General features: G+C 44.1%; 1 protein-coding gene across 1 annotated transcript in view; it reads right to left on the reverse strand.

Moving 5' to 3' along the window:
* LOC126176579 (proton channel OtopLc-like) overlaps positions 1-26,612 on the reverse strand; it is a 141,746-nt gene that overhangs the window by 93,202 nt on the left and 21,932 nt on the right. The window contains exons 5-7 of the mRNA XM_049923741.1: positions 22,425-22,527; positions 18,417-18,515; positions 2,868-3,028 (exon numbers count right to left, since the gene is read on the reverse strand). Of these exons, the coding sequence (XP_049779698.1) occupies positions 2,868-3,028; positions 18,417-18,515; positions 22,425-22,527 (363 nt within the window). The remainder of the gene's footprint in view (positions 1-2,867; positions 3,029-18,416; positions 18,516-22,424; positions 22,528-26,612) is intronic.

Raw genomic sequence — 26,612 nt, forward strand, 5'->3', positions numbered from 1 at the left:
TTCACAGAATTGTTTTAGGCAGCTCTCATTCTGTGACGTTATTGCCTAGTGTTTTTATTGGTGTAGAACCTGCAGGTTGTATCACTTTTGGGTTATAGTTCTGTGACATATTCGACCAAAGAAGGACGAAAAAAAATTTCCGCATACAATAACTGATTTTTAAAATCTCATCTCTCAAAAGGAAGGCTTGATCCACACTTCCCTTAACCATTGTTTGAAAGACCCCTATTTTCTCCATAAAAACACAGATTTCCACAATTTCTTCTTGGTCCTGGAGGTCTACAAATACCCAGTAAATTTTCCAATGCAAACCTCTATTTCGGAACTTCATATTTTAAGATTACACCATTTCTCGGTAATCGGTAGTAACTGCAGGCAAAAATGCAATATGTCTCTCTTTCTCCTCTCCTTAAACCATTTAATGGAGCTTTGTCTTCGATGAATTGCCTGTCATCCACCCCTTTGAACCGGCCACAGGTAGTAGCCTCCCATCATATTAATATTCTAGCGGCTCTCATACCGTGTTTCCTTTAACTGAACGTCTTGACGAAGCGCCCATGGTTTTCGTGATTGACAAGTCTCAAACTTCAGGAAAAAATCAAAGTAACGGTACGAAAAGTTAATCTTGTACCACATCAAACTGTCATGATTTCTTCAAGTTTTCGAGCATGTTCATTACATCAGAAATACGATGCGATTCTTATTTGTTTAAGAACTTGGCAATAACCTCCTCGAATGTCGCAGCCAAGAAACACAACTTCTTTCAAAATAGACTATGTGATCAAAAGTATACATACATACGTTTTTCATGTTTGTTGCATTGTGCTGCCACCTATTGCCAGGTGCTCCATATCAGCGACCTCAGAAGTCATTAGACATCGAGAGACAGCAGAATGGGACTTCGAACGTGGTCAGGTGACTGGGTGTCACTTGTGTGATACGTCTCTACGCGAAATTTCCACACTCGTAAACATCCCTAGGTCCACTGTTTTCGATGTGATAGTGAAGTGGAAACGTGAATGGACACGTACAGCACAAAAGCGTGCAGGCCGACCTCGTCTGTTGACTGACTCGGACTGCCGACAGTCGAAGAGGTTCGTAATGTGTAATTAGGCATACATCTATCCAGATCATCGCACAGCAATTCCGAACTGCTTCAGGATCCACTACAAATACTATGACAGTTAAGCGGGAGGTAAGAAAACTAGGATTTCATGGTCGAGCGGCTGTTCATAAGCCACACATCACGCCGGTAAATGCCAAACGAGGCCTGGCTTGTGTATGGAGGGTAAACATTGGACGATTGAACAGTGCGAAATTGTTGTGTGGAGTGACGAATCACGGTATACAGTGTGATGATCCGATGGCAGAGTGTGGGTATGGCGAATGCCCGGTGAAGGTCATCTGCCAGCGTGTGTAGTGCCAACAGTAAAATTAAGAGACGGTGGTGTTACGGTGTGGTCTTGTTTTTCATGGAGTTGTAAGTCATTTTCAGCTAGGTGTCCGGATACTTTTGATAACGTAGTGTATGAATGCGTGGTGTCTATTCTTTCGGACATGTCCTAAAGAACGGACACGACGCAGAATCCGCAGCTGTGATACATTACACGTAAATTGAAGGTGAAGAGGAGAAGAAAGGAAAGGAGAAGGAGAGGATTACTGCTGTCAGCTGCATCGGGACAGTGGGGGTGCACAAATACTTCCTGTGGGAATCCCAGAGTAACGAACTTGGAGGAAATGGACAGGGACTTCGGATAGGTGGCGCTCCATGGTAATGTGAATCGACAATGATGGTTCGAATACCGGTCCGGTACACATTTTCACTCGTCGCCGCTGATTCCGCGTAATGTCCCGATGCAGCTGACAGCAGTGATGCTCTCCCTTTCCGTTCCTTTCTTCTACATCTACATCTACATTTATACTCCGCAAGCCACCCAACGGAGTGTGGCGGAGGGCACTTTACGTGCCACTTTCATTATCTCCCTTTCCTGTTCCAGTCGCGTATGGTTCGCGGGAAGAACGACTGTCTGAAAGCCTCTGTGCGCGCTCTAATCTCTCTAATTTTACATTCGTGATCTCCTCGGGAGGTATAAGTAGGGGGAAGCAATATATTCGATACCTCATCCAGAAACGCACCCTCTCGAAACCTGGCGAGCAAGCTACACCGCGATGCAGAGCGCCTCTCTTGCAGAGTCTGCCACTTGAGTTTGTTAAACATCTCCGTAACGCTATCACGGTTACCAAATAACCCTGTGACGAAACGCGCCGCTCTTCTTTGGATCTTCTCTATCTCCTCCGTCAACCCGATCTGGTACGGATCCCACACTGATGAGCAATACTCAAGTATAGGTCGAACGAGTGTTTTGTAAGCCACCTCCTTTGTTGATGGGCTACATTTTCTAAGGACTCTCCCAATGAATCTCAACCTGGTACCCGCCTTACCAACAATTAATTTTATATGATCATTCCACTTCAAATCGTTCCGCACGCATACTCCCAGATATTTTACAGAAGTAACTGCTACCAGTGTTTGTTCCGCTATTATATAATCATACAATAAAGGATCCTTCTTTCTATGTATTCGCAATACATTACATTTGTCTATATTAAGGGTCAGTTGCCACTCCCTGCACCAAGTGCCTATCCGCTGCAGATCTTCCTGCATTTCGCTACAATTTTCTAATGCTGCAACTTCTCTGTATACTACAGCATCATCCGCGAAAAGCCGCATGGAACTTCCGACACTATCTACTAGGTCTTTCGCTCTCCATCTTCAATTTTCATATAATATCAGTAGGAATAGTTATTCTGTTTAGAATGCGGATAGTATATAACATTATGCTATGGCAGTCTGCCGGGCCACGCACCTTGCTGTTCATGAAGATGAACTGCATCTGCAGCAGAGTGAGCAGCATGCGCGCGGCGGGCGTCACGGCTTGCAGCACGTTGGCGCAGTTGGTGTCGTCGTTCAGCTCGAAGAACTGGCCGAACTCCAGCCCCGAGTACACCATGCTTCCGATGCCGAACGCTGTGGACAGGAGCAGCAGCTCATCAGTTTCCGCAGGCCAGGTGTAGCCAGAATTTCGCTAAGGCAAACGCCCACCATAACACTAGCAGAGCGGTAATAACTAGTCAAGACTACATTCTCACAAATGAGAAAGCTATACTACTATATAAACACAAGTCACAGTTTAATGCTCTTACCAGAAATCTCGAAATATACTTGACAGATTTACAGGGTTATTACAAATGATTGAAGCGATTTCACAGCTCTACAATAACTTTATTATTTGAGATATTTTCACAATGCTTTGCACACACATACGAAAACTCAAAAAGTTTTTTTACGCATTCACAAATGTTCGATATGTGCCCCTTTAGTGATTCGGCAGACATCAAGCCGATAATCAAGTTCCTCCCACACTCGGCGCAGCATGTCCCCATCAATGAGTTCGAAAGCATCGTTGATGCGAGCTCGCAGTTCTGGCACGTTTCTTGGTAGAGGAGGTGTAAACACTGAATCTTTCACATAACCCCACAGAAAGAAATCACATGGGTTAAGTCGGGAGAGCGTGGAGGCCATGACATGAATTGCTGATAATGATCTCCACCACGACCGATCCATCGGTTTTCCAATCTCCTCTTTAAGAAATGCCGAACATCATGATGGAAGTGCGGTGGAGCACCAGCCTGTTGAAAGATGAAGTCGGCGCTGTCGGTCTCCAGTCGTGGCATGAGCCAATTTTCCAGCATGTCCAGATACACGTGTCCTGTAACGTTTTTTTAGCAGAAGAAAAAGGGGCCGTAAACTTTAAACCGTGAGATTGCACAAAACGCGTTAACTTTTGGTGAATTGCGAATTTGCTGCACGAATGCGTGAGGATTCTCTAGCGCCTAGATTCGCACATTGTGTCTGTTCACTTCACCATTAAGAAAAAATGTTGCTTCATCACTGAAAACAAGTTTCGTACTGAACGCATCCTCTTCCATGAGCTGTTGCAACCGCGCCGAAAATTCAAAGCGTTTGACTTCGTCATCGGGTGTCAGGGCTTGTAGCAATTGTAAACGGTAAGGCTTCTGCTTTAGCCTTTTCCGTAAGATTTTCCAAACCGTCGGCTGTGGTACGTCTAGCTCCCTGCTTGCTTTATTCGTCGACTTCCGCGGGCTACGCGTGAAACTTGCCCGCACGCGTTCAACCGTTTCTTCGCTCACTGCAGGCCGACCCGTTGATTTCCCCTTACAGAGGCATCCAGAATCTTTAAACTGCGCATACCATCGCCGAATGGAGTTAGCAGTTGGTGGATCTTTGTTGAACTTGGTCCTGAAGTGTCGTTGCACTGTTATGACTGACTGATGTGAGAGCATTTCAAGCACGACTTACGCTTTCTCGGCTCCTGTCGCCATTTTGTCTCACTGCACTCTCGAGCGCTCTGGCGGCAGAAACCTGAAGTGCGGCTTCAGCCGAACAAAACATTATGAGTATTTCTACGTATCTGTAGTGTGTCGTGACCATATGTCAATGAATGGAGCTACAGTGAATTTATGAAATCGCTTCAATCATTTGTAATAGCTCTGTACTTCAGATTTGTATATGATACTCTAATAAACTTTCGGACAGACGTAGTCTACATATTTTTTTACTTTGCAGAGGGGTTCATAAAAGTATTAATGGAACAAAATGACATACCGTTATATTTCTTGCACGGGGGAAAGGTTGCTTTATGTGTTCAAAATGACCCTCATTAACAGCCAACTACGGCGATGACGCTGAACTGTTGACCGAAAAACGGGTGTCAGTGTTGCCGGAATGATAGCCGCACAGGGCGCCTTGATGTTTTCTCGTAGCTCGTTCACCATAGTTGGCTTCTACTGATACAGTTCATTTTTCAAGGTCCCCCCATAGTTGGAAGTCGAGAGGTGTAAGGTCTGGATACCGTGGTAGGTACTCAGCAGCTCCTCTTCCACCTATCCATCGTCCACGTAGATTTTCATGCAAGTAGGCTCTGACGTCTCTGTGACAGTGAGGCGGAGCGCCATCTTGTGGCAGGTAAGCTCTTTCCTATCCAAAGACTTCTCCGTTGGCAGGTAAAATCGATGTTTCCAGTATATAAAGATACACCTCACCAGTTACGCTACCTTCAAAGAAGATCAAACCGTGCGATGACAGACCATACCAAACATTAACGCCCAGTAGATTAGCATGTTTGTCCACTCGAACGTGAGAATTTTTAGGAACCTCATACACACAGTTGTCTTGGTTTACAGTAGCGTTCAGTTTGAATTGCACCTCGTCAGGCGATATAACCATCCCCAAAACCGTTCGTTCTCGCGAATCGTGCCTTCAAACGGCTTACAGTACTCTATCCTTCGATCCGCGTCGTCCTCGTTCATAGCGTGCACTGATCTTGGAATGTACACTTTCCACTTTGCAGCCTTCAGAATTCGTTGCACGCTTGATCGGCTTACCTTGCTTTCCCATGCAACATGCTTCACAGATTTTTGAAGTGGCCTAGTAAAATGTTGCAACACAGCAGGGCTGGAAGCTGGGCTTGTTGTTGTTTTTGGTAGGCCAGACCTTTCCTTAACCACATCATGAACAGTACCGTCGGCTTCAAATTTATTCTGAATACGATAAATTGTTGTACCAGTTTTTAGTTGGATTCTGTACAAGTTACGCCATTGCCGTTGTACCTCCATCATGTTTTCGTACTTCCGGTAACATTTCAGTACGGCCTTGCGTTGCTCAAAGGACAATCTTACTTCTTTCATTGCTGTGTTGTCATATACTGAAAAATGTGCCCCAAGATCTTTTGAGAAAACAATGGACCACGCTGTCACGCAAAATGCAACATATGTCACTTTGCCCCAAAGCTGTTAGCTATCAAAGAGTGTGTACGTTTTTCTGGACCCATCTGTATATGATATATAAATATATACTTAAAATCTATACTATTATCATAAGACAAGTCAATGATTAACGTTGTTACCAAAAATAACGGAAGTTCTTTACCGCTTCCCTTTAACTTCATTTATCTGTATTTCGCATTGGCATCCTATTCCATCCTCGTGCTATATTTCTCGTCAAAAAATAACAAAAAGCTGTACCGGGTGTAATGGGTGTAAACGCAGATATTTCTGTTGCTGACTGAGAATGGTGTAGTGAACATTACATCAATATTGACGACATTTGCGGATCAGTAATTACAGATATTACGAGCTGTAAGTTTCTAGGTTGGTTAGTATCTCCAAGTACATGTGATAAGCGCAAACCAGCAATGCTTGTTTTCCACTAGGTAGCTGTTCACGTTTTGAAGTGTGGATGTGTGGACGCAGAATGGTTAGCCTACACTGACAGGTGTAGTTCACTTAGTGGTGCGGTTATGACCACGCATCAAACATCAGATACTAAATTACGCGATGTGTTTGGCTAAGTCTATTAGATGCAGAGAAAAAACAACTAACACACTGACGTGTGTTTGTATTTCGATACCACACATAAAAGTATCTGCACTGATACATGTTATATGATACGTACATTGACGGGAAAATTCGCAACATCAACGAAATAATTGAGTAGGGTAATGAAATTTCGGGAATGTATTTGTTTAGTTAACATATCTGAGTGATTAACATAACAAGATCATAGATCAATGTAAGTGAGAGATGAGCTATGGCAAATGTGAACAGTACAGTAATAACCGGTGTAACGGCCAAAATATTGAATACATGCATGCAAACCTGCATGCATTGTGTTATATAGAGGTCTCGTGGAAGGAGTTGGATGCCTGTTGCACTTGGTCGATCAATACAGAGACGTTCAGTCCTGGTTGTGGATGACGCTGGAGTTGTCTTCCGATGATGACCCATATATGCTCGAATGGAGACGATCGAGTAGTCCAAGACAACATGTCAACGCTCTGTAGAGCATATTGGGCTACTACAGCTGTATGTGGGCGATCAGTATCCTGTTGGAAAACACCCAGTGGACTGCTGTTCGTGAATGGCAGCACAATGGAGATCGAATCACCAGATTGAGTTACAGATTTGCAGTGAGTGTGCGTGAGAAAACCACGAGAGTGGTGCTTCTGTCATACGAAATCGGACCCCAGACCATAACTCCAGGTGCGGGTCCAGTGTATCTAGCATGCAGCCAGGTTGGTTACAACTCAAATGGCCTTCTTCTAACCGACACAGTGCTATCACTTTCACCGAGGCGGAACCAGCTTTCATCAGAAAAGACAACAGACCTCCACCCAGCCATCCACTCAGCTCTCGCCTGATACCACTGAAGTCGCAAATGGCAGTGATTTGGGGAAAGTGGAATGCGCGCTACAGGGCGTCTAGCTAGGACCTGTCCTTGAAGTAACCGATTTGTATCAGTTCGTCGTGTCAGTGTGAAGCCAACTGTTCCTCAAATTGCTGCTGCAGATGCAGCACGATGCGCCGGAGCTGTATGCCGAACACGATGGTCTCCACTCTCCGTCGTGCTACGTGGCCGCCCGCAGCCTGATCTTCTTGCCTCCGTACATTCTTGCGACCACCGCCGCCACGAATCATGTACGAGGGCAGTTCAATAAGTAATGCAACACATTTTTTTTCTCGGCCAATTTTGGTTGAAAAAACCGGAAATTTCTTGTGGAATATTTTCAAACATTCCCGCTTCGTCTCGTATAGTTTCATTGACTTCCGACAGGTGGCAGCGCTGTAGGGAGCTGTTAAAATGGCGTCTGTAACGTATGTGCGTTGCAAACAACGGGTAGTGATCGAGTTTCTTTTGGCGGAAAACCAGGGCATCTCAGATATTCATAGGCGCTTGCAGAATGTCTACGGTGATCTGGCAGTGGACAAAAGCACGGTGAGTCGTTGGGCAAAGCGTGTGTCATCATCGCCGCAAGGTCAAGCAAGACTGTCTGATCTCCCGCGTGCGGGCCGGCCGTGCACAGCTGTGACTCCTGCAATGGCGGAGCGTGCGAACACACTCGTTTGAGATGATCGACGGATCACCATCAAACAACTCAGTGCTCAACTTGCCATCTCTGTTGGTAGTGCTGTCACAATTGTTCACCAGTTGGGATATTCAAAGGTTTGTTCCCGCTGGGTCCCTCGTTGTCTAACCGAACACCATAAGGAGCAAAGGAGAACCATCTGTGCGGAATTGCTTGCTCGTCATGTGGCTGAGGGTGACAATTTCTTGTCAAAGATTGTTACAGGCGATGAAACATGGGTTCATCACTTCGAACCTGAAACAAAACGGCAATCAATGGAGTGGCGCCACACCCACTCCCCTACCAAGAGAAAGTTTAAAGCCATACCCTCAGCCGGTAAAGTCATGGTTACAGTCTTCTGGGACGCTGAAGGGGTTATTCTGTTCGATGTACTTCCCCATGGTCAAACGATCAACTCTGAAGTGTTGTGTAGCTAAAAGATTGGGGAATAACCTGGTGTATTTCAGTGCTGAATAAAACAACCCCTGTTTCAGAAAAAAAATGTGTTGCATTACTTATTGAACTGCCCTCGTATAATGGCTGCATTATCGCCAAGTCTTTCTGTAATATCGCAAGAGGAACATTCTGATTCTTATAGTAGTATTACAGGACCTCGGTCAAGCTAAGTGAGGTGTTGGTAATGGCGTTTCTGTTGCCTTAAAGGCATTCTTGACTAATATCAATTCAACACAAAGTAACTAACGATCACTATATTTGCAGCGTGTATCTATAACAAACCTGAACTGCTTCCTCATAGTCGCATTACTAGCGCCACTCTTATGGGACTGACGCGAAACTGGAACAGTCATCGTTTTCCAGATGTAGGAACACCTACAAAAGATTGTTTAAGTCGCATAAGTCCTTCTTAGTGTTGTAATTTTTTTCCCGTGTATATACCGTATGTCTCTCCTAAGCGCCGTCAGGCGCATTTTGTTTGGTTGGCTGGTTCAAATGGCTCTGAGCACTATGGGACTTAACATCTGAGGTCATCAGTCCCCTAGATCTTAGAACTACTTAAACCTAACTAACCTAAGGACATCACACACATCCATGCCCGAGGCAGGATTCGAACCTGCGACCGTAGCAGTCGCGCGGTTCCGGACTGCAGCGCCTAAACCGCGTTCACCGCGGTCGGCTTTTGTTTGGTGTTTCGGCGAAATTTGTTATTTCGTTTTCACATTGTGTAGCTGGAGTCAGCCCAAACAGTTACTGCACCTCATGTCTTTCATGCCATGCTTAGTGTCGATAGAAAGCGTCTGTTTGTTTCCCATTTCAAACAAAATGATTTTTAAATCGGAACATTACACGTCCACTCGATAGAGCACTCCAAAATTATGCTATTCCTATATTTGTTTTATCGGTGAGTGTATGGAGGAGCAGAAAACCTCAGAAAAATAAAGGACTATGTGTGGTGTCACCGCCAGACACCACACTTGCTAGGTGGTAGCTTTTAAATCGGCCACGGTCCGCTAGTAAACGACGGACCCGCGTGTCGCCACTGTCCGTGATTGCAGACCGAGCGCCACCACACGGCAGGTCTAGAGAGACGTACTAGCACTCGCCCCAGTTGCACAGCCGACTTTGCAAAGAACGGTTCACTGACAACTACGCTTTCATTTGCCGAGACGATAGTTAGCATAGCCTTCAGCTACATTTGCTACGACCTAGCAAGGCGCTGTATTCAATTGATATTAAGATTCTATTAATGTATAATCAAGAGCGATGTTCTACAAATGTGGATTAAAGTTAAGTATTCCAGAAGCTACGTACTTTTCTTTATAGCATTCATTACGTATCCTGTTTCAGACCTCACGCCAGCCTGCGTGAGTTTAAGCGCGTGCCTTTCGGCTTCCTCTCATTGTGTCTAGACTGTCTTGTCTAGACAGAACACTATGCAACAGCGATTGTGTAGTGTTGCAGTCTTGGCTGTAGCAGTGGGCGCGAGCCAAGGCAGTGCTGTCGCTGAAGCAGCATGGTTATTGTTCGAGTTTTACTGTCCCTGGTAATAAATGTCGATCAAGCGAATACAGCATTAGACTAACCTTGGACCGCTCTGTCGAACTGGCACGTAAAATTCCGCTTTAAAAATCATTTTGTTTGTAACGGGAAACAAACTGACGCTTTCTGTCGACACTGGTCATCGCATGAAAGACGTGATGAACAGTACTTGTGTGGACGGACTCCAACTGTAGAATGCAAAAAACGAAATTGCAAATATCTGCAGAAACACCAAAGAAAATGCGCCTAAGGAGTCCTAGGGGAGACACTATGTATATTTCTTCTCCTTAAATATCTATATTTGAACAAGAACTGTATACACAACTATGTGCTAGTTTGCTTTCTTCCTCACAGTCAGTTCCAACAGGAAACAGGGAAACTGTTTTTATGCCCTACAAGGGGAGATAAAAAGATGGGTACAGTGAGTGGCCAGAATCAGATCAGAACGCACATTATGTGATCAAAAGTATCCGGACACCTGGCTGAAAACCAATTCGGGGTGCCTTGCATCGGTAATGGTGGACTCACTCATAGCCTTGATGACAACTTTCACTGTCGCACGCATACGTTCAATCAGGTGCTGAAGGTTTCTTGGGGAATGACAGCCCATTCTTCACGGAGTGCTGCAGTGAGGAGAGGTATCCATGTGGGTCCGTGGTGCCAGGCGCGAAGTCGGTGTTCCAAAACATCCCAGATGTGTTCTGTAGGATTCAGGTCACGAGTCTGTGTAGGCCGGCCGTTGTGGCCGAGAAAATCTAGGCGCTTCAGTCCGGAACCGTGCTGCTGCCACGGTTGCAGGTTCGAATCCTGCCTCGGGCATGGATGTGTGTGATGTCCATAGGTTAGTTAGGTTTAAGTAGTTCTAAGTTCTAGTGGACTGATGATGTCAGAAGTTAAGTCCCATAGTGCTTAGAGCCATTTGAACCACGTTGGAAGTCGGCGAGTTCCGCGGAGCGCCGCATTCTGCTCTCTCACGATGTCACTGGTTGTAGGTGGAAGCGCAATGCACGAAATATGAAGAACGTTTGTTGCTGAGGGTGTCGGGATATCTTTGATTACATTCAGTTCCGATACAGCTGTAATAGTTGCGAAGCATTGCCGTGATCACCGGACAGGATTTTTTTTATTTCGGGGCCTTTTTAAGTCTGATTTTCGAAACACTTTTCTATCTAGTTGTTATATATGTTCCTAACGTATATTTGTATTTTCAGCTGTGTTTGTCGTTCACAGTCGAAAAGGTTACACGTGTTTTCGAGTGCTCCGCGAAATTTTAGTTACCAAAAAGGATGCATCAAGGAATTAGTATAAAATTTTGCTTGAAAATTGAATAGAGTACTGCGCCGCATTCGAAATGTTGATTGTGGCCTTTGACGAATCTGGCATGAGTAAGACAAGAGTTTACTAGTGGTATGAACGTTTCAAGAGCGTCGCTGAAGATGACCACCGCCCTGATCGCCCTAACAAATCAATTACAGTCGCAGTGTGAAACGTGCAAGGAAAATGATTCTGGAAAGTCGCCGAATCACCATCAGAGAGGTTTCTGTCGATGTCAGCATATCCTTTGGCTGATCCCAAGCAATTTTTTTTATGTTTTTGGCATGAAATGTGCAGCAGCAAAGTGTGTTCCGAAAAGGTTGAATTTAGACCAAAGACGACGTCGCGTATACGTAGCTCAGGAATGATGTCGATACCAAGGCCCAATCGTCCCACTGAAAACTGCCTGAAGAGCCAAGACTCAAAACTATTTAGAGGTTCGATCACATATGAAAGTTAGCCTTACTGTTTACTGCCATTATATTGTGGTAGGCATCCTGCCTTATGGTTGTATGGTCGTATGGTCAGTAAGGAATACGACCTGGAGATAATGCGCCGTTTACCTGAAGCAATCCTAAGGAAACATCAGAACTGAGGCAAAACCATCCCTGGAAATGCATCACGATGCTCCTCCCGCTCACTCCTCGATGTTTGTTCGTGATTTTTTGGATTCAGTGTTACCAGCCTCTTTAGACTGAAAGCACTACTTTTTGCGCGAATAGGGACACGAATTTAAGGCTGAATAAGGACAACACATCTTGTTCATTTATTGTTCACTGTTCTGTTGCAGATGGGTAGTGATAAAGGTGGTTGGACTGAATATGATATGCGCATAGCTATTACTACATTACGTCAAGGAAGGAGCATACGTCGTGTCCCAGATCTATTTGGGGAGCCTCATTCATGTCTCCACCGTCGTCTACAGAGTGGTAATGATGATCAGCTGAAGAAGAAAGATGGACAATCTACATTTACCTCCGAACAAGAAAAGCGTTAAGTAGAACCGATGCTTAGTTTCGAGAACTGTGGGTTCCGATTGGATTCTGACCTTTTAAGGAATGCTGTTTTTTTTCTTCGCAGACCGAAATGGAATCGAACACATTCACTGTTCATTTTTGTCAATCGTTATATCTCTATACCTATTCGTCCTATCATGATGCTGTTGTCATACACAGCACTTACAATAGACCCGTACATCCGCAAGGCAAGCCACCAATATCTACGGGAAGGACAAATTGAGCAGGTATAATAGCATGGTTTTTCCATTCACGAGACCTTTTCGTTTCTCAGATTTTCGGTTTTGGAGACATACCTATTGACGACATGAATGCATTGCAAGAGCGTGTGATCCATGCATGTGGCCAGGTTTGCTTTCACGAGTATTTTATTCTATAAGAAGGATGGCTTGAGGATGTTTAAGAACGAGTAGCAGCTTGTTGAAATATCAAGAGCCTGATGGTTGCTGTAGAACAGCATGGGCCATTTCTTTACAGGTATTTGTTTCTGAACATATGCTTAGATGACCGTTTTGTGGTTTTCAAGAGAACTATCCCCTATAAAAAGGAGGATGTAATAATGTGGTTCCCCTATAAAAATGTGTGTTTCGTGCCATCAAAAAGTTATTTGTTTTGAACTGTTTGTCACCTATGGGAATTCACTCAATGTTGATTCCGATTCGTAAGGCGCCTATTACTTCTGTTTCAGCAGTTAAGAATAGGGCAGCTGAATTAAAAAGTGGCAATACTTTCCTGGAGACAAGCCCAATCGCTGTATGTGCGGCGAGGTACGTCATCTGGTGACGTCACATGTTCAGCATTTGTCATCCACATTTGAGCTATGTCCCTATATTCGCGACCACATACGTCTCATATTAAATAAACTACTTTAGCTTTGTCTACGTCGCTTTGGGGGTTTTTAAACGTTAATAAGATCACCGTATATAAAGGGCGTGAACAGTGTCAGGTTTGAGTGACCACTATTGAAGGACATCGAGATGCTGTGTGTGACAGCAGTATGAGCACCCGACACAGTCTCAAAGGGGCTGTATCGTGGCCCTCCATGTGGCCAACTGGTCGAACCATGTAATATCCAGATTTGTAGAGCATTCGGATATGACAGTCACCCGATGTTGGACTGCATGGCACTGTGAGTGTGGGCATACTCGTAAAGGTCCCAGCCCATAAGCACGACAAGGGAGGATCTCCGCATTGTGCGTCCAACTCATTGTAACCCCTTCACACCTCCCCCTGCCACTTCAGAACGGGTAACGGACTCCCTGAAACATTCTGTGTCATTCTGCATCATTGGTCGGAGACTAGCAGCACTGGGTTAAGGAATTCTGTCCCATGTGTAAGCTACCGTTGACACCACAACACAAACGGCTGCATCTGGAGTGCTGCATGACTGGGAGGCATGGACTGCTGATGAATGATATCACAATGTGTCAGCGATGAATCGTGGTTCTGACCTATCTCGCACTGCCATAGGCGATGAGCATAGTTGAGAAATGGGCATAAGAGGCATTCTTCCAATGTTTTTGAGAAGAACTGAGGTATTATTCCTGCCGTTGGGACTAATTGGGTATGACTTCAGATCACAGCTGGTAGTGATTAAGGGAATCCTGATGGCAGAACGGTACGTACTGAAAATCCTACATCCTAATGTGTTACCTTTCATGCAACAGTATCGAGGTGCCATTTCTCAACGGGACAATGTGAGAGATTGCAGGGCACTCTCACTTCTGATTCGGTGTTATGCTGCTTCATGTTCTTAATGAATATGATCTTTCTTTCAATTTGACTTCATACATCATGATGAAATGATGGGCAGTAGTTAATGGTCTTGCTTGCGTACTCTAGGGAAGGAATGACGATTAGCTTTACCTGCGTTCAAAGCAATAAGGTGCCGATTCAAATGACTGCAGTAAAAGTGCATCGCGACGATGGGCTGAGGGAAGCGTGTTTTTTCTGCGGAACCTGGTTGGAAACATTTATGGACGGCCGAGTTCCTTGGTCTCATTGTGCACACACGTTGGTCGGCGCCAGTCGGCCGGTATCCGCATCCAGTTGGAATTACTAGCGCCGAGAAGTCGCTGCTGCGATGGCGAGCTCATTGTAGACTGGCAGTAAAGCAGAGGATGGGGCCTTGTTAGGCAGGAAGCCGACAGGACATCTGTGTGAGTTTTGCGAATTTCCGTGGGGCAGGACACTAGCGCCCAGACGTCCAGACTCTGTTACAAAACATATTTGTGAAAGCACGAGGCTTTTAACAAGTTTATGGCCGTTCTTTGGAAACTTCGAAATGGATGCAACAAAAGAGATAACAAGCTTTTTATGGAGGGCTGTGGTTCCATCCTGGTCATGTTGTTAGCAAAAGACACGGCGTAAATGCGCGGGAAAGAGGCCGAGAAGCGGAATCTTTTTTTCTCTTCTCTGATAGGTCAAATCGGCGTATGCAGAACAAGGGGCGCTCTCTGAATTTCGAATGCCGCGCTCCAGCTCGTGATTGGCTTTTGCTAAAGTGGGAGAAGTCTACCGAGCTGAGGAGGAAAGCGGACAGAAGGAGAACAACACTCTTCAAGTGGTGCTTCACTATTAAAGAACTGCAAGTCTCTGCCTAAACGGTGAGACTTGTGTCCTTTGCTAGTGTGCCACTTATAGCCTGAGCCAGTTACCTTCTAAACAGTCAGAGGTACTGCTTCTAGCACAACGCACACAATGAGTGATGCGTGAGTGTACTTATTTCTCTTGAGTCAGCCATCTAAACATTTGACATTTTCCGTCACGCATAGTCGTGAGACGGAGTCACACTGGTTTGGCAGACCAGCAAACGGGTCCACCTGCACACTGGAATGCACCGGGGTTTCACAGGCTCATACGAAAGTACCTGCTTAACCGAACACGAGACCGCGTACTTGCATTTTTAGGGCGCGCGCCATTAATACCAAATTTCGACCGTCCACAATGTCAGTCAACGAACGCATTGTGGTGTGTCGCCCTGACCAGCTGGAGGGTAAAGTATTTGCTGCTACGGCGAAGGGCTCCAACATATGTTTCTCAGCACCCTGTTCTTTCGATCCATATTTTTCTTTTTGGAATGGTAGAGTATAGAAGCTTGATTGTGGGGTTAGTCATTGTGCCATATCCCAGATTCTCGTGTATGAAGTGAGATAGATGGAGCGATTAGTGTACCGATTAGTGTCGTGTGTCGATCCCCATCTGATCACTTTGTCCACCATAGACTCCGTGTTAGTGAAAGCGTTTATCAAATAAACATGTTTGTGTGACGTATCTTTAGTGATTTTTGTTGCCATGTGATGTTAAGGATGAATAAATCTATTGTCACTTAGATCACAACTTATCTCTGAATTCTGATTAACAGTACCTTCCCATTTTATTGTTAAAGTCTAGATTTGAAACGTAAGGCTGTCAAATGCTCTTCTACACATGGCACGCTGTAAGTAGGCTGTTTATGTTTTCTTATCGGCAACGTTACGTAGCGCTCGGTATGAAAATCACTGGCTGTGCTGTGTGCAGTCTGTGGCTAGTTTGCATTGTTGTCTGCCATTGTAGTGTGACTTCTGAAATTTTCCCGGCGTATTTCTTCTTCTAATAATTTCCGGGTATGCAGCCGGATCCCGTCGACATTCTGCCACGATATTTCGGCCCAGAGACGTCCGGCCATCATCAGGTGAGTACACAACTACTGAAGAGCCCAGGTGCAGTCGCGGTATTTATGCCGAATCTCGCGCATGTGAAATGTACTGGCATCCTACAGCGCATGCGTCAGGTGTTGACATGCGCAGCATGGCCGAGTTGTACGTGCTGCCCTCGGTGGTGGAAATAAAGGTTCATCTAGTCATTGAGTATCGAATGACACTGTCGATTCCGCTGTGATTGTATAATTTTAATAACAGGATTCCAATTTTTATCCAGCTGAAAGCCGTTGTCATGATTTATAAGATTATTGGCAAGACGTATTTCCACTGATTCCTTGATTACGGAATCCCAAAAACCGGAAACCGGGGATAAAATTTTTGTTACATTGTATTCCATTGAATGTCCCAAGGAAATACAGTGCTCTGCTACTGCCGATTTTGACGGTTGCCGCAGACGGGTGTATCTTTCATGTTCCATACATCGTTCATGGACAGTTCTTGTCGTCTGGCCAATATATGCAGCGCCACATTCACAGGGAATTTTGTAGACGCCTGCCTTCTTCAGTTGTAAATGGTCTTTAACGGATCCAACCAGGGCCCGGTTCTTTGCTGGTGGACGAAAGATAACCTGCGTTCCTTCCATACGCCTGGAATGTGTCGTCGAAAATAGGCCGATTACTGAAGAAAAATAAAATCAAGGTTATCTTTCGTCCACCAGCAAAGAACCGGGCCCTGGTTGGATCCGTTAAAGACCATTTACAACTGAAGAAGGCAGGCGTCTACAAAATTCCCTGTGAATGTGGCGCTGCATATATTGGCCAGACGACAAGAACTGTCCATGAACGATGTATAGAACATGAAAGATACACCCGTCTGCGGCAACCGTCAAAATCGGCAGTAGCAGAGCACTGTATTTCCTTGGGACATTCAATGGAATACAATGTAACAAAAATTTTATCCCCGGTTTCCGGTTTTTGGGATTCCGTAATCAAGGAATCAGTGGAAATACGTCTTGCCAATAATCTTATAAATCGTGACAACGGCTTTCAGCTGGATAAAAATTGGAATCCTGTTATTAAAATTATACAATCACAGCGGAATCGACAGTGTCATTCGATACTCAATGACTAGATGAACCTTTAATTTCCACCACCGAGGGCAGCACGTACAACTCGGCTATGCTGCGCATGTCAACACCTGACGCATGCGCTGTAGGATGCCAGTACATTTCACATGCGCGAGATTCGGCATAAATACCGCGACTGCACCTGGGCTCTTCAGTAGTTGTGTACTCACCTGATGATGGCCGGACGTCTCTGGGCCGAAATATCGTGGCAGAATGTCGACGGGATCCGGCTGCATACCCGGAAATTATTAGAAGAATGCCATTGTAGTGTTTGGCAGCGGCAGCTGGATGTGAACAGCGCGTAGTGTTGCGCAGTTGGAGGTGAGCCGCCAGCAGTGGTGGATGTGGGGACAGAGATGGCGGAGTTTTGAAATTTGTCATGAACTGCTATATATATTATGACTATTAAGGTAAATACATTGCTTGTTCTCTATTAAAATATTTCATTTGCTAACTATGCCTATCAGTAGTTAGTGCCTTCCGTAGTTTGAATCTGTTATTTAGCTGGCAGTAGTGGCGCTCGCTGTATTGCAGTAGTTCGAGTAACGAAGATTTTTGGTGAGGTAAGTGATTTGTGAAAGGTACAGGTTAATGTTAGTTAGGGCCATTCCTTTGTAGGGATTTCTGAAAGTCAGATTGCGTTGCGCTAAAAAATATTGTGTGTCAGTTTAAGCACAGTCTTGTATAAATTGTTCTAAGGGGACGTTTCAACGCTTCTCTGTGAAGTCACTGTGTATAGCTGAGATACTCCAGTGGCCAGCAAGATCCCCAGGTCTGCTCCCAATAGAACACGTCTGGGACCACCTCAGACGTCAACTGTATCCGAGTGCTAGTATCCAGGATGTCATTGACCAGTTACAACAGTTGCGGGCCAGCTTGCTTCAGTAGAGAAAACAACAGTTTTATGATACCCTTCCCAAACGAATCAGTTCATGTGTCCAGGCTACAGGGTGTGCAACTTCATACTGAGAGTGCGCTCTTTGGAAATTTGACTCGATTCTGTAATCACTGAAATAACATCTCATACTTTCTCTGCCTGTGAATTTTCGTTTCCTCCTCCCATCCTGGATGCTTCACTTTTTGTCGTGTAGTGTATACCTTGAATGCTTGGCTAAGCCCTGTTCATGTAGTTCCCATGTCGTGACAAGTGTGTTTCACAAGTACTAAGCCTTCATGTCGTGTTGTAAAAAATACCGTACTGGTCCGCGGTTTATCATACCGGAGCCTTTATCACATGTCTTCCAGATGTTTCTAGACAGGCGAAGCATGTTGTTGGCAACAACCATAAGTCATATGGGGAGGACTGCTGTAATGAGAAATGAGAAGGTAGCCTTACCGGTGGCGCCCAGTCGGAGGTAGAAGCTGCCGTAGCGCGCCACATGGGCTGCCGACAACGAACGCCGCCTCGCATGCTCGTACTTGTCCTCCGGCTGACCTGCAACACAAACCGCGCCGTGTCTATATTTGTACTCCTTTTGTCTATAGTCCTGACGATGTGTACAATGATGAAACATCCAAGACTACAAAATGAACAGTTCTGAGCAAAATAATAGGACTAGTTTCCGACTGTTTTTGCAAACCGAAGAATTATTCTTATGTTCTTTTTTACTGCCAAACACGTTTCTGCGCGTCTGTATCATTATTAGTGTGTTATTCCTTTATTGAAATATTAATCACTAACAGTTTAGGCTTTGAGAAACTGTCAACTGGTTGGATAAATGGTCATAGTTTGTTTTGGTGATCTTGTCATCAGTCGAAAAAAATTGTAGTTTGCAGAAACAGGCGGGATTAAATTCAATGAATTTTTGTGCAAATGCAGTTGTTGTTAGAGCATAAAACACCTAAAAATGAGTTGTTATGAGTAACATTGCAGTCTAGATTTGGAGAAACATAAGAAGAAACTTATGCTGTCATTACTTCTCGAATTTCATTATTTTCATTATTACTTATCCTTTTTAACTATCGAATACTAAATAAACCTTCGAATGCTTGTACAATTTTCTATGTATCATTACTTTCTGTGTAATGTGTCAAATACATGTTGCGATCATATTCTGTTAAAAAAAAATGGCTCTGAGCACTATGGGACTCAACATCTTAGGTCATAAGCCCCCTAGAACTTAGAACTACTTAAACCTAACTACCCTAAGGACATCACACACACCCATGCCCGAGGCAGGATTCGAACCTGCGACCGTAGCAGTCCCGCGGTTCCGGACTGCAGCGCCAGAACCGTTAGACCACCGCGGCCGGCTATTCTGTTCTACAGCCACAAGAGAAAGGAAAATCCTCTGTCTAATGGATTACGGTATTTAAGTATAAAGAAATTCATGAATGGAACAGTACAGAAATTAAAGAAAAGGCAACTGCTCACCTTTAGTGAACTGATGTGTGGTGCATAGAAATACATAACAGAAAACACTATTCGCACTAGGTTTAGAGCTCTAGCTCTTTCTATAGTAATGGTGCACAGACTCGCACACACAGCCACACGGACACCCAACCATATATTCTCACGTTTCCATTGAAACTGATTATTCCATTGTTGAGAGCAGTCTCCTGGGCAGATGTAGCTGAGAAGGGTATAACAGAGGACGCGTGAAGCAAGGTCGGGGCAATGGTACAGTGTGAGGCAGGGTTATCGAAAGATGACTTAACGGCTGCACAACAAGATGAAAGGAGTATGGAGAGGGAGAGAGGAGAAAATGGGGGCAGAACGGGAGAGGAAAGTGGAGATGAATAGGGAGGCATGGGACAGAGACAGAACGAGAGAGTGGTTGAAAATGGCGGAGAGAGGTATGGGAGAGGGAGGAGGAAGGGAGGGGGAGGGAGAGGGAGAGAGAGAGAGAGAGAGAGAGAGAGAGAGAGAGACAGACAGAGAGAGAGAAAATGCCTGCAAGTGCTAGGGGCTCAGAAGAATGGTGGCAAAAGTTGGTACACGATTTGGAATGCGTAGCAGTGTGTGAACAGAAGATAGAAGGGAAAAAGTAATGTGAGGCAGTGGGAAATAGGTTAGAGCAGGTTTAGGACAGGGGCTCGGCAAGAGTGCAAGATATGCAAGAAAGACACTGGCAGTGGAAAGAACCTTGTGCTCAAAGTACAATATCCATATGGCTTCTTAGGGAAGCAGCTGTTGAAGTCGTTTGTGTTGTGATGCGCTGCATGGTTGGCGTGGTGAAGTTTGCAGTTTGTCACAGTTTGTCAGTGGCCAGTGCAAGCAGACAGTTCGTCATTTGTCATACGCAGATAGAATTCAGTACAGTGCAGCATAGCTAATATACAACATGGCTGCTTTCACGTGTAGTTCTGTCTTTTATTGGCCAATTATTGGCAGGGTGCAGGATTGGAAGCGGGATTGGCACAGGAATGGAAAATATTATTTTGTAGGCAGGTCTTTGGGTAGGATACCCCTGATCTTAGGGCATGACGGGAGGTAGTCGTTGACCTTTCCTTAATTTACCTCAGTGAAAAGGAATTTATTTTAAAAATTTCAGACAGTGCAAATAAACCGAGACTTTTGTTCTTAAGTTTCAGACCGCTAATGACAATTAAGATTTCGCGGCGTTTAACAGAATGCTTGTTCTATGGATCGGGTAAATTTCTTTTTCTTGTGTGTGCCCTCTATTGTGAAGTCCCAAGTTGGTGAGCAAAATCATACGAACTTACTTCTACAGATACATGTATGCTCCACAAGACACTGTACAATGCATGACGCAGCGATCTATGTACCAATATTACCGAATTTTTGCCCTATTTCACCGTAGCTTTAAGCGTTGAGCGTTGGGGCATAGTCTCTCGTACCTTTTCTCCTGATCACTACACGAAATAAACAATGGTAGCAACCGAAAAGTCGCACTGTCTACTTTGGATACCAGTTATCTAAACTTATCCAACAGGTTTTCGTTGGAACCACTAGTCGTCTCCCAAAGATTGCCATATAAGTTCCCTGAGCACTTCTGTTGAACTTTCCTATGGGCTATACAGACCTGCTACAAACCTAGCAACGCATCCTTGAATTCGCATTATGTTACTTATCATGTCTATTTGAAAACTATTCCAAACACTGGAACAACGCTTAGAAATAGCCTGTAGCGTCTCACGAGCATATTCCTTTACAGATGCACTGCACATTTACCGAACCGTTCCAACACATCTAAATATTCCGTTACCTTGCTGATACTGATTACTCGTGATCTTCCATTTCATGTCAGTTCTTAGTACTACTCCTAAATACTTAACATCATGCGACATGCCCATGATGTTCACACTAACCCTGTACTGAGGTACTATCTACAACCGAGAGAAAGACCTCGATAATATCTTACGTTTATCTACAATTCGACACAGCTGTAATTCATTAGACAAGGTGAACATTTTGTCCTAGTCTTACTCGGAGAGAACAGCAACTTAAGCGAACAATCTTATACTGCTGCTGATCCTATCCGGAAAATCCCTTATTTGCATACATCAAGAATGAGTGGCTTGCATGCTAATGACCTAGTTGGCGTAGAAAGTTAACGCACGGTAGTATGGATTTATAAACCTCCGATAACTTCTGAGAATTAGGAGGGTTGCTTGAAGGAAAGGAGACCGCTGCAAAAAGCTGTCGGAATGGAATAACTTTATGTTCTTTGTTGTTAGGACTATAATATGCTGAACACTGTTTCAGCTACTCTATGTACGATCTATGAATTTCCACGTCCTATCTTTTTAATGTGAAGTGAATTTCTACATGTAACCGTTTGATATGTCTGGACTGTAAATAAAATTGTTTGCCAGTTGCGTTAAATACAATAGTTTGTCTCCGTCATAATTATAGTAAATAAAATTCACATGTTATGCAACTTCCTTCCCGTATAATTAGAGGCTGGTAACCCGTCATGAGTTATGTTATTGTAATTATTCAAGTTCAGTTGACTTATAATGAAAAAGTCTTACTTTTAGAATGTTACATTTAATATTAATTATTTTCATTTTCAATAACGCCATTATGTGTAATAGAGGGCTAATTAATCATCTGAAACCGCTTGACTTCAATAAAGAAAAGCATAGCAGAGACCATTTTTATTTATTAAAATTTTTTCTCGTAATTTTGTCTAATCTCCTCTGTTACATGCGACGTGCAAATGCCTTATTGGCTCGGTATCCAGGGCTTTACCTAACGTGCCATTTTAAAGACAGATTGCATTTCCACAACGAATGCCATATAGTCACATCTTCAGTATGACGTTGGCTCGGCTAATTACCTATTAGAAATTCTTGTACTTCTATGTTATTATAAAGAAACAGACAGTATTTCGACTTCGAAATCACAGGAACATACTTTCTCCAAATAAGCACTTACCGAATCTGTTGATGATCTTGTAGATAGCACGACTCTTCAGCAGAATCATGTAAATGAAGCACATGTAAAGAATACTTCCAACGTAGAGATACAGGTAGAAACCCTGAAATGAGAAACCGAAATTATTAGGTTATCAACTAATTATGACTTCTACATCTAAAACAAATTTTTCGATCTACTGTCGTGTTACTGTGCACACTTACATAGAAATACGAACTTCGAAGATTGTTACAAGGCCATTCTGAGCAGTAGAATGATGTTCAAACACCAAACAACTAATGACAAGAATTGGCCAGTTAAACGGCCAGCAATAGTAGCAAAGGGAGTGTCAAGCAAGACCGCTACATTTTAAGAGTCGTTGCGAACAGTGCAATACTTGCTATGTTAGCCATTATTTTAAATTATTGTACTCTTAATTACATATAATGCCTAAAGAATGGGTTCCATTAGACGGAAAAATGTGGTGATTAAATACTTTAAATAAAACCATTTACGAGACAGGCAACTGTAATGTGTATGAAAATAGATTTAGTAACAAATTGTCGGTTCACTAAAGAATCAGATGTGGTTTTAATTAAATATATTACTTATTAGGGCAGAAGAACTTTCAATTTTTTTTTAATACGGTCTACGAACTTGTTTGCGAAATAAACTATTTCAGTTAGCAACAACCATTTTTCACAAGAATTCATTTAATTTGAAGAATTGAAGCATTTCAGAAAAGTTAAAGAAAAATAATATCGAAAAGGCTCAGCAAATTAATCAGCAATACAATAAATACTCTCAAGGTAACCTTATTGATAACAGTGCTATATGTAGTCAACGTATAGGTACACAACAATTCACGTATCATTCGACTGTTCCTAAAGGAACAAATACTTTCATGACTAACAGAAGGAAAAATGAAATTAGCAGAATGAAACAAGAGATGTAGGAGTATATGAAACAGTGATCGGAAATTATCGAAAGCTAAATTGAAGCGATATCTATACCAAGAAAGCTAGAAAAACCGTACAAAATTAAAATCGTCACATATTTTACCGAAATAGTTCGCCAAAGGATTTCCGTAACAGAAAGAAACAGCTGTGAAATACTAACAGAAGTCACAGAGGTGAATACGGATTGCAGATAAGGTGGCTACCAAGAAAATGCGTTATATCGTACCTTTTAAAGGTAGAGAGTGGGTCTTATACACTACTGGACATTAAAATTGCTACACCACGAAGATGACGTGCTACAGACGCTAAATTTAACCGACAGAAAGAAGATGCTGTGATATGCAAATGATTAGCTTTTCAGAGCATTCACACAAGGTTGGCGCCGGTGGCGACACCTATAACGTGCTGACATGAGGAAAGTTTCCAACCGATTTCTCATACACAAACAGCAGCTGACCGGCGTTCCCTGGTGAAACGTTGTTGTGATGTGTCGTGTAAGAGGGACAAATGCGTACCATCACGTTTCCAACTTTGATAAAGGGCGGATTGTAGCCTATAGTGATTGCGGTTTATCGTATCAGGACATTGCTGCTAGCGTTGGTCGAGATCCAACGACTGTTAGCAGAATGTGGAATCGGTGGGTTCAGGAGGGTAATATGGAACGCTGTGCTGGATCCCAACGGCCTCGTATCACTAGCAGTCGAGATGACAGGCATCTTATCCGCATGGCCGTGCAGCCACGTCTCGATCCCTGAGTCAACACATGGGGACATTTGCAAGACAACAACCATCTGCACGAACAGTTCGACGTTGTTTGTAGCAGCATGGACCATCAGCTCGGAGACCATGGCTGCGGTTACCCTTGACGCTGCATCACAGACAGGAGCGCCTGCAATGGTGTACCCAACGATGAACCTGGGTGCACGAATGGCAAAACGTCACTTTTTCGGATGAATCCAGGTTCTGTTTACTGCATCATGATGGTCGCATCCGTGTTTGGCGACATTGCGGTGAGCGCACATTGGAAGCGTGTATTCGTCATCGCCATATTGGCGTATCACCCGGCGTGATGGTATGGAGTGCCATTGGTTACACGTTTCGGTCACCTCTTGTTCGCATTGACGGCACTTTGAACAGTGGACGTTACATTTCAGATGTATTATGACCCGTAGCTCTACCCTTCATTCGATCCCTGCGAAACCTACATTTCAGCAGGATAATGCACGACCTCATGTTGCAGGTCTTGTACGGGCCTTTCTGGATACAGAAAAATTTCGACTGCTGCCTTTGCCAGTACATTCTCCAGATCTCTCACCAATTGAAAACGTCTGGTCAATGGTGACCGAGCAACTGGCTCGTCACAATACGCCAATCACTACTCTTGATGAACTGTGGTATCGTGTTCAAGCTGCATGGGCAGCTATACCTGTAAACGCCATCCAAGATCTGTTTGACTCAATGACCAGGCGTATCTAGGCCGTTATTCCGACCAGAGGTCCTGATTTCTCAGGATCTATGCATCCAAATTGCATGAAAATGTAATCACATGTCAATTCTAGTATAATATATTTGTCAAATGAATAGCCGTTTATCATCTGCATTTCTTCTTTGTGTAGCAGTTTTTAATGGCCAGTAATTTGAGAGTGATGTGGACATCGTACATGATAGGTCACCAGGTTGAATAGGGCAGATGTGAGTTTTTCTTTCGCAAACTGTGATGACATGTATGTTACAATGTTTTGGAGTACGTAGAACTTCACACCATCGAAATGTATTCTTACCTTCTTGCAGGCACTGAAGTGTGATTTGCAGAATATCTATGTAGATGTAGTTGTACATGTACCTTTGTGCAGTGTATCATGTGTTGGGGCGAACTCGATTTCCAATTTGGAAGCTACTGTCTTGTACATCGCTGTCCCTTGTATTCTCATGTCTGAAAATGCAGTATGTGATGTAACACAAACTCTTGGTCAATTCTATGGATGTGTGTGTGTGAAGAACATGCTCCATATTTTTGCGATGGCTCCAGAGATGACCACTGTCTCGGCATACAGGTCTTGGTTTCCTGATCTTCTGGGTGAAGCCTCTCCTGTGCCCCATTATCTTCCTTTGAGTCTTCTGTCTCGAAAATTTTATACTGTCTAATCCTGTTTCGGCACGGTTCAGATTTTTGCTACATATAAGGCTGGTAAAGTCTACATTTGTTCGATATTTCGGAAGATTTTTCGTGTTGTAGACGTTTCAGTGAATTTATGTGTGTTAAATTCGCTTAGTTGATTTATGCTAACGTGAGGTTACTGCTGAGACGTAGGCACATCCGTGGATGTGTCAGAAAGAGTTGTACTAGGTGACCTTACTGATAATCAACTCACTCCACACAGAAACGTCTGAATTTAACTACATGCGTCACGTAACAGATAACTTCATGAACTTAATTTATTTAACACGGGTGACTCTGACGTACGTGGAACGTGCGTGCTGTACTCACAAGATAATACACTCCTGGAAATTGAAATAAGAACACCGTGAATTCATTGTCCCAGGAAGGGGAAACTTTATTGACACATTCCTGGGGTCAGATACATCACATGATCACACTGACAGAACCACAGGCACATAGACACAGGCAACAGAGCATGCACAATGTCGGCACTAGTACAGTGTATATCCACCTTTCGCAGCAATGCAGGCTGCTATTCTCCCATGGAGACGATCGTAGAGATGCTGGATGTAGTCCTGTGGAACGGCTTGCCATGCCATTTCCACCTGGCGCCTCAGTTGGACCAGCGTTCGTGCTGGACGTGCAGACCGCGTGAGACGACGCTTCATCCAGTCCCAAACATGCTCAATGGGGGACAGATCCGGAGATCTTGCTGGCCAGGGTAGTTGACTTACACCTTCTAGAGCACGTTGGGTGGCACAGGATACATGCTGACGTGCATTGTCCTGTTGGAACAGCAAGTTCCCTTGCCGGTCTAGGAATGGTAGAACGATGGGTTCGATGGCGGTTTGGATGTACCGTGCACTATTCAGTGTCCCCTCGACGATCACCAGTGGTGTACGGCCAGTGTAGGAGATCGCTCCCCACACCATGATGCCGGGTGTTGGCCCTGTGTGCCTCGGTCGTATGCAGTCCTGATTGTGGCGCTCACCTGAACGGCGCCAAACACGCATACGACCATCATTGGCACCAAGGCAGAAGCGACTCTCATCGCTGAAGACGACACGACTCCATTCGTCCCTCCATTCA

This window comes from Schistocerca cancellata, chromosome 3 (genome assembly GCF_023864275.1).
Source record: "Schistocerca cancellata isolate TAMUIC-IGC-003103 chromosome 3, iqSchCanc2.1, whole genome shotgun sequence".
Classification (NCBI taxonomy): domain Eukaryota; kingdom Metazoa; phylum Arthropoda; class Insecta; order Orthoptera; family Acrididae; genus Schistocerca; species Schistocerca cancellata.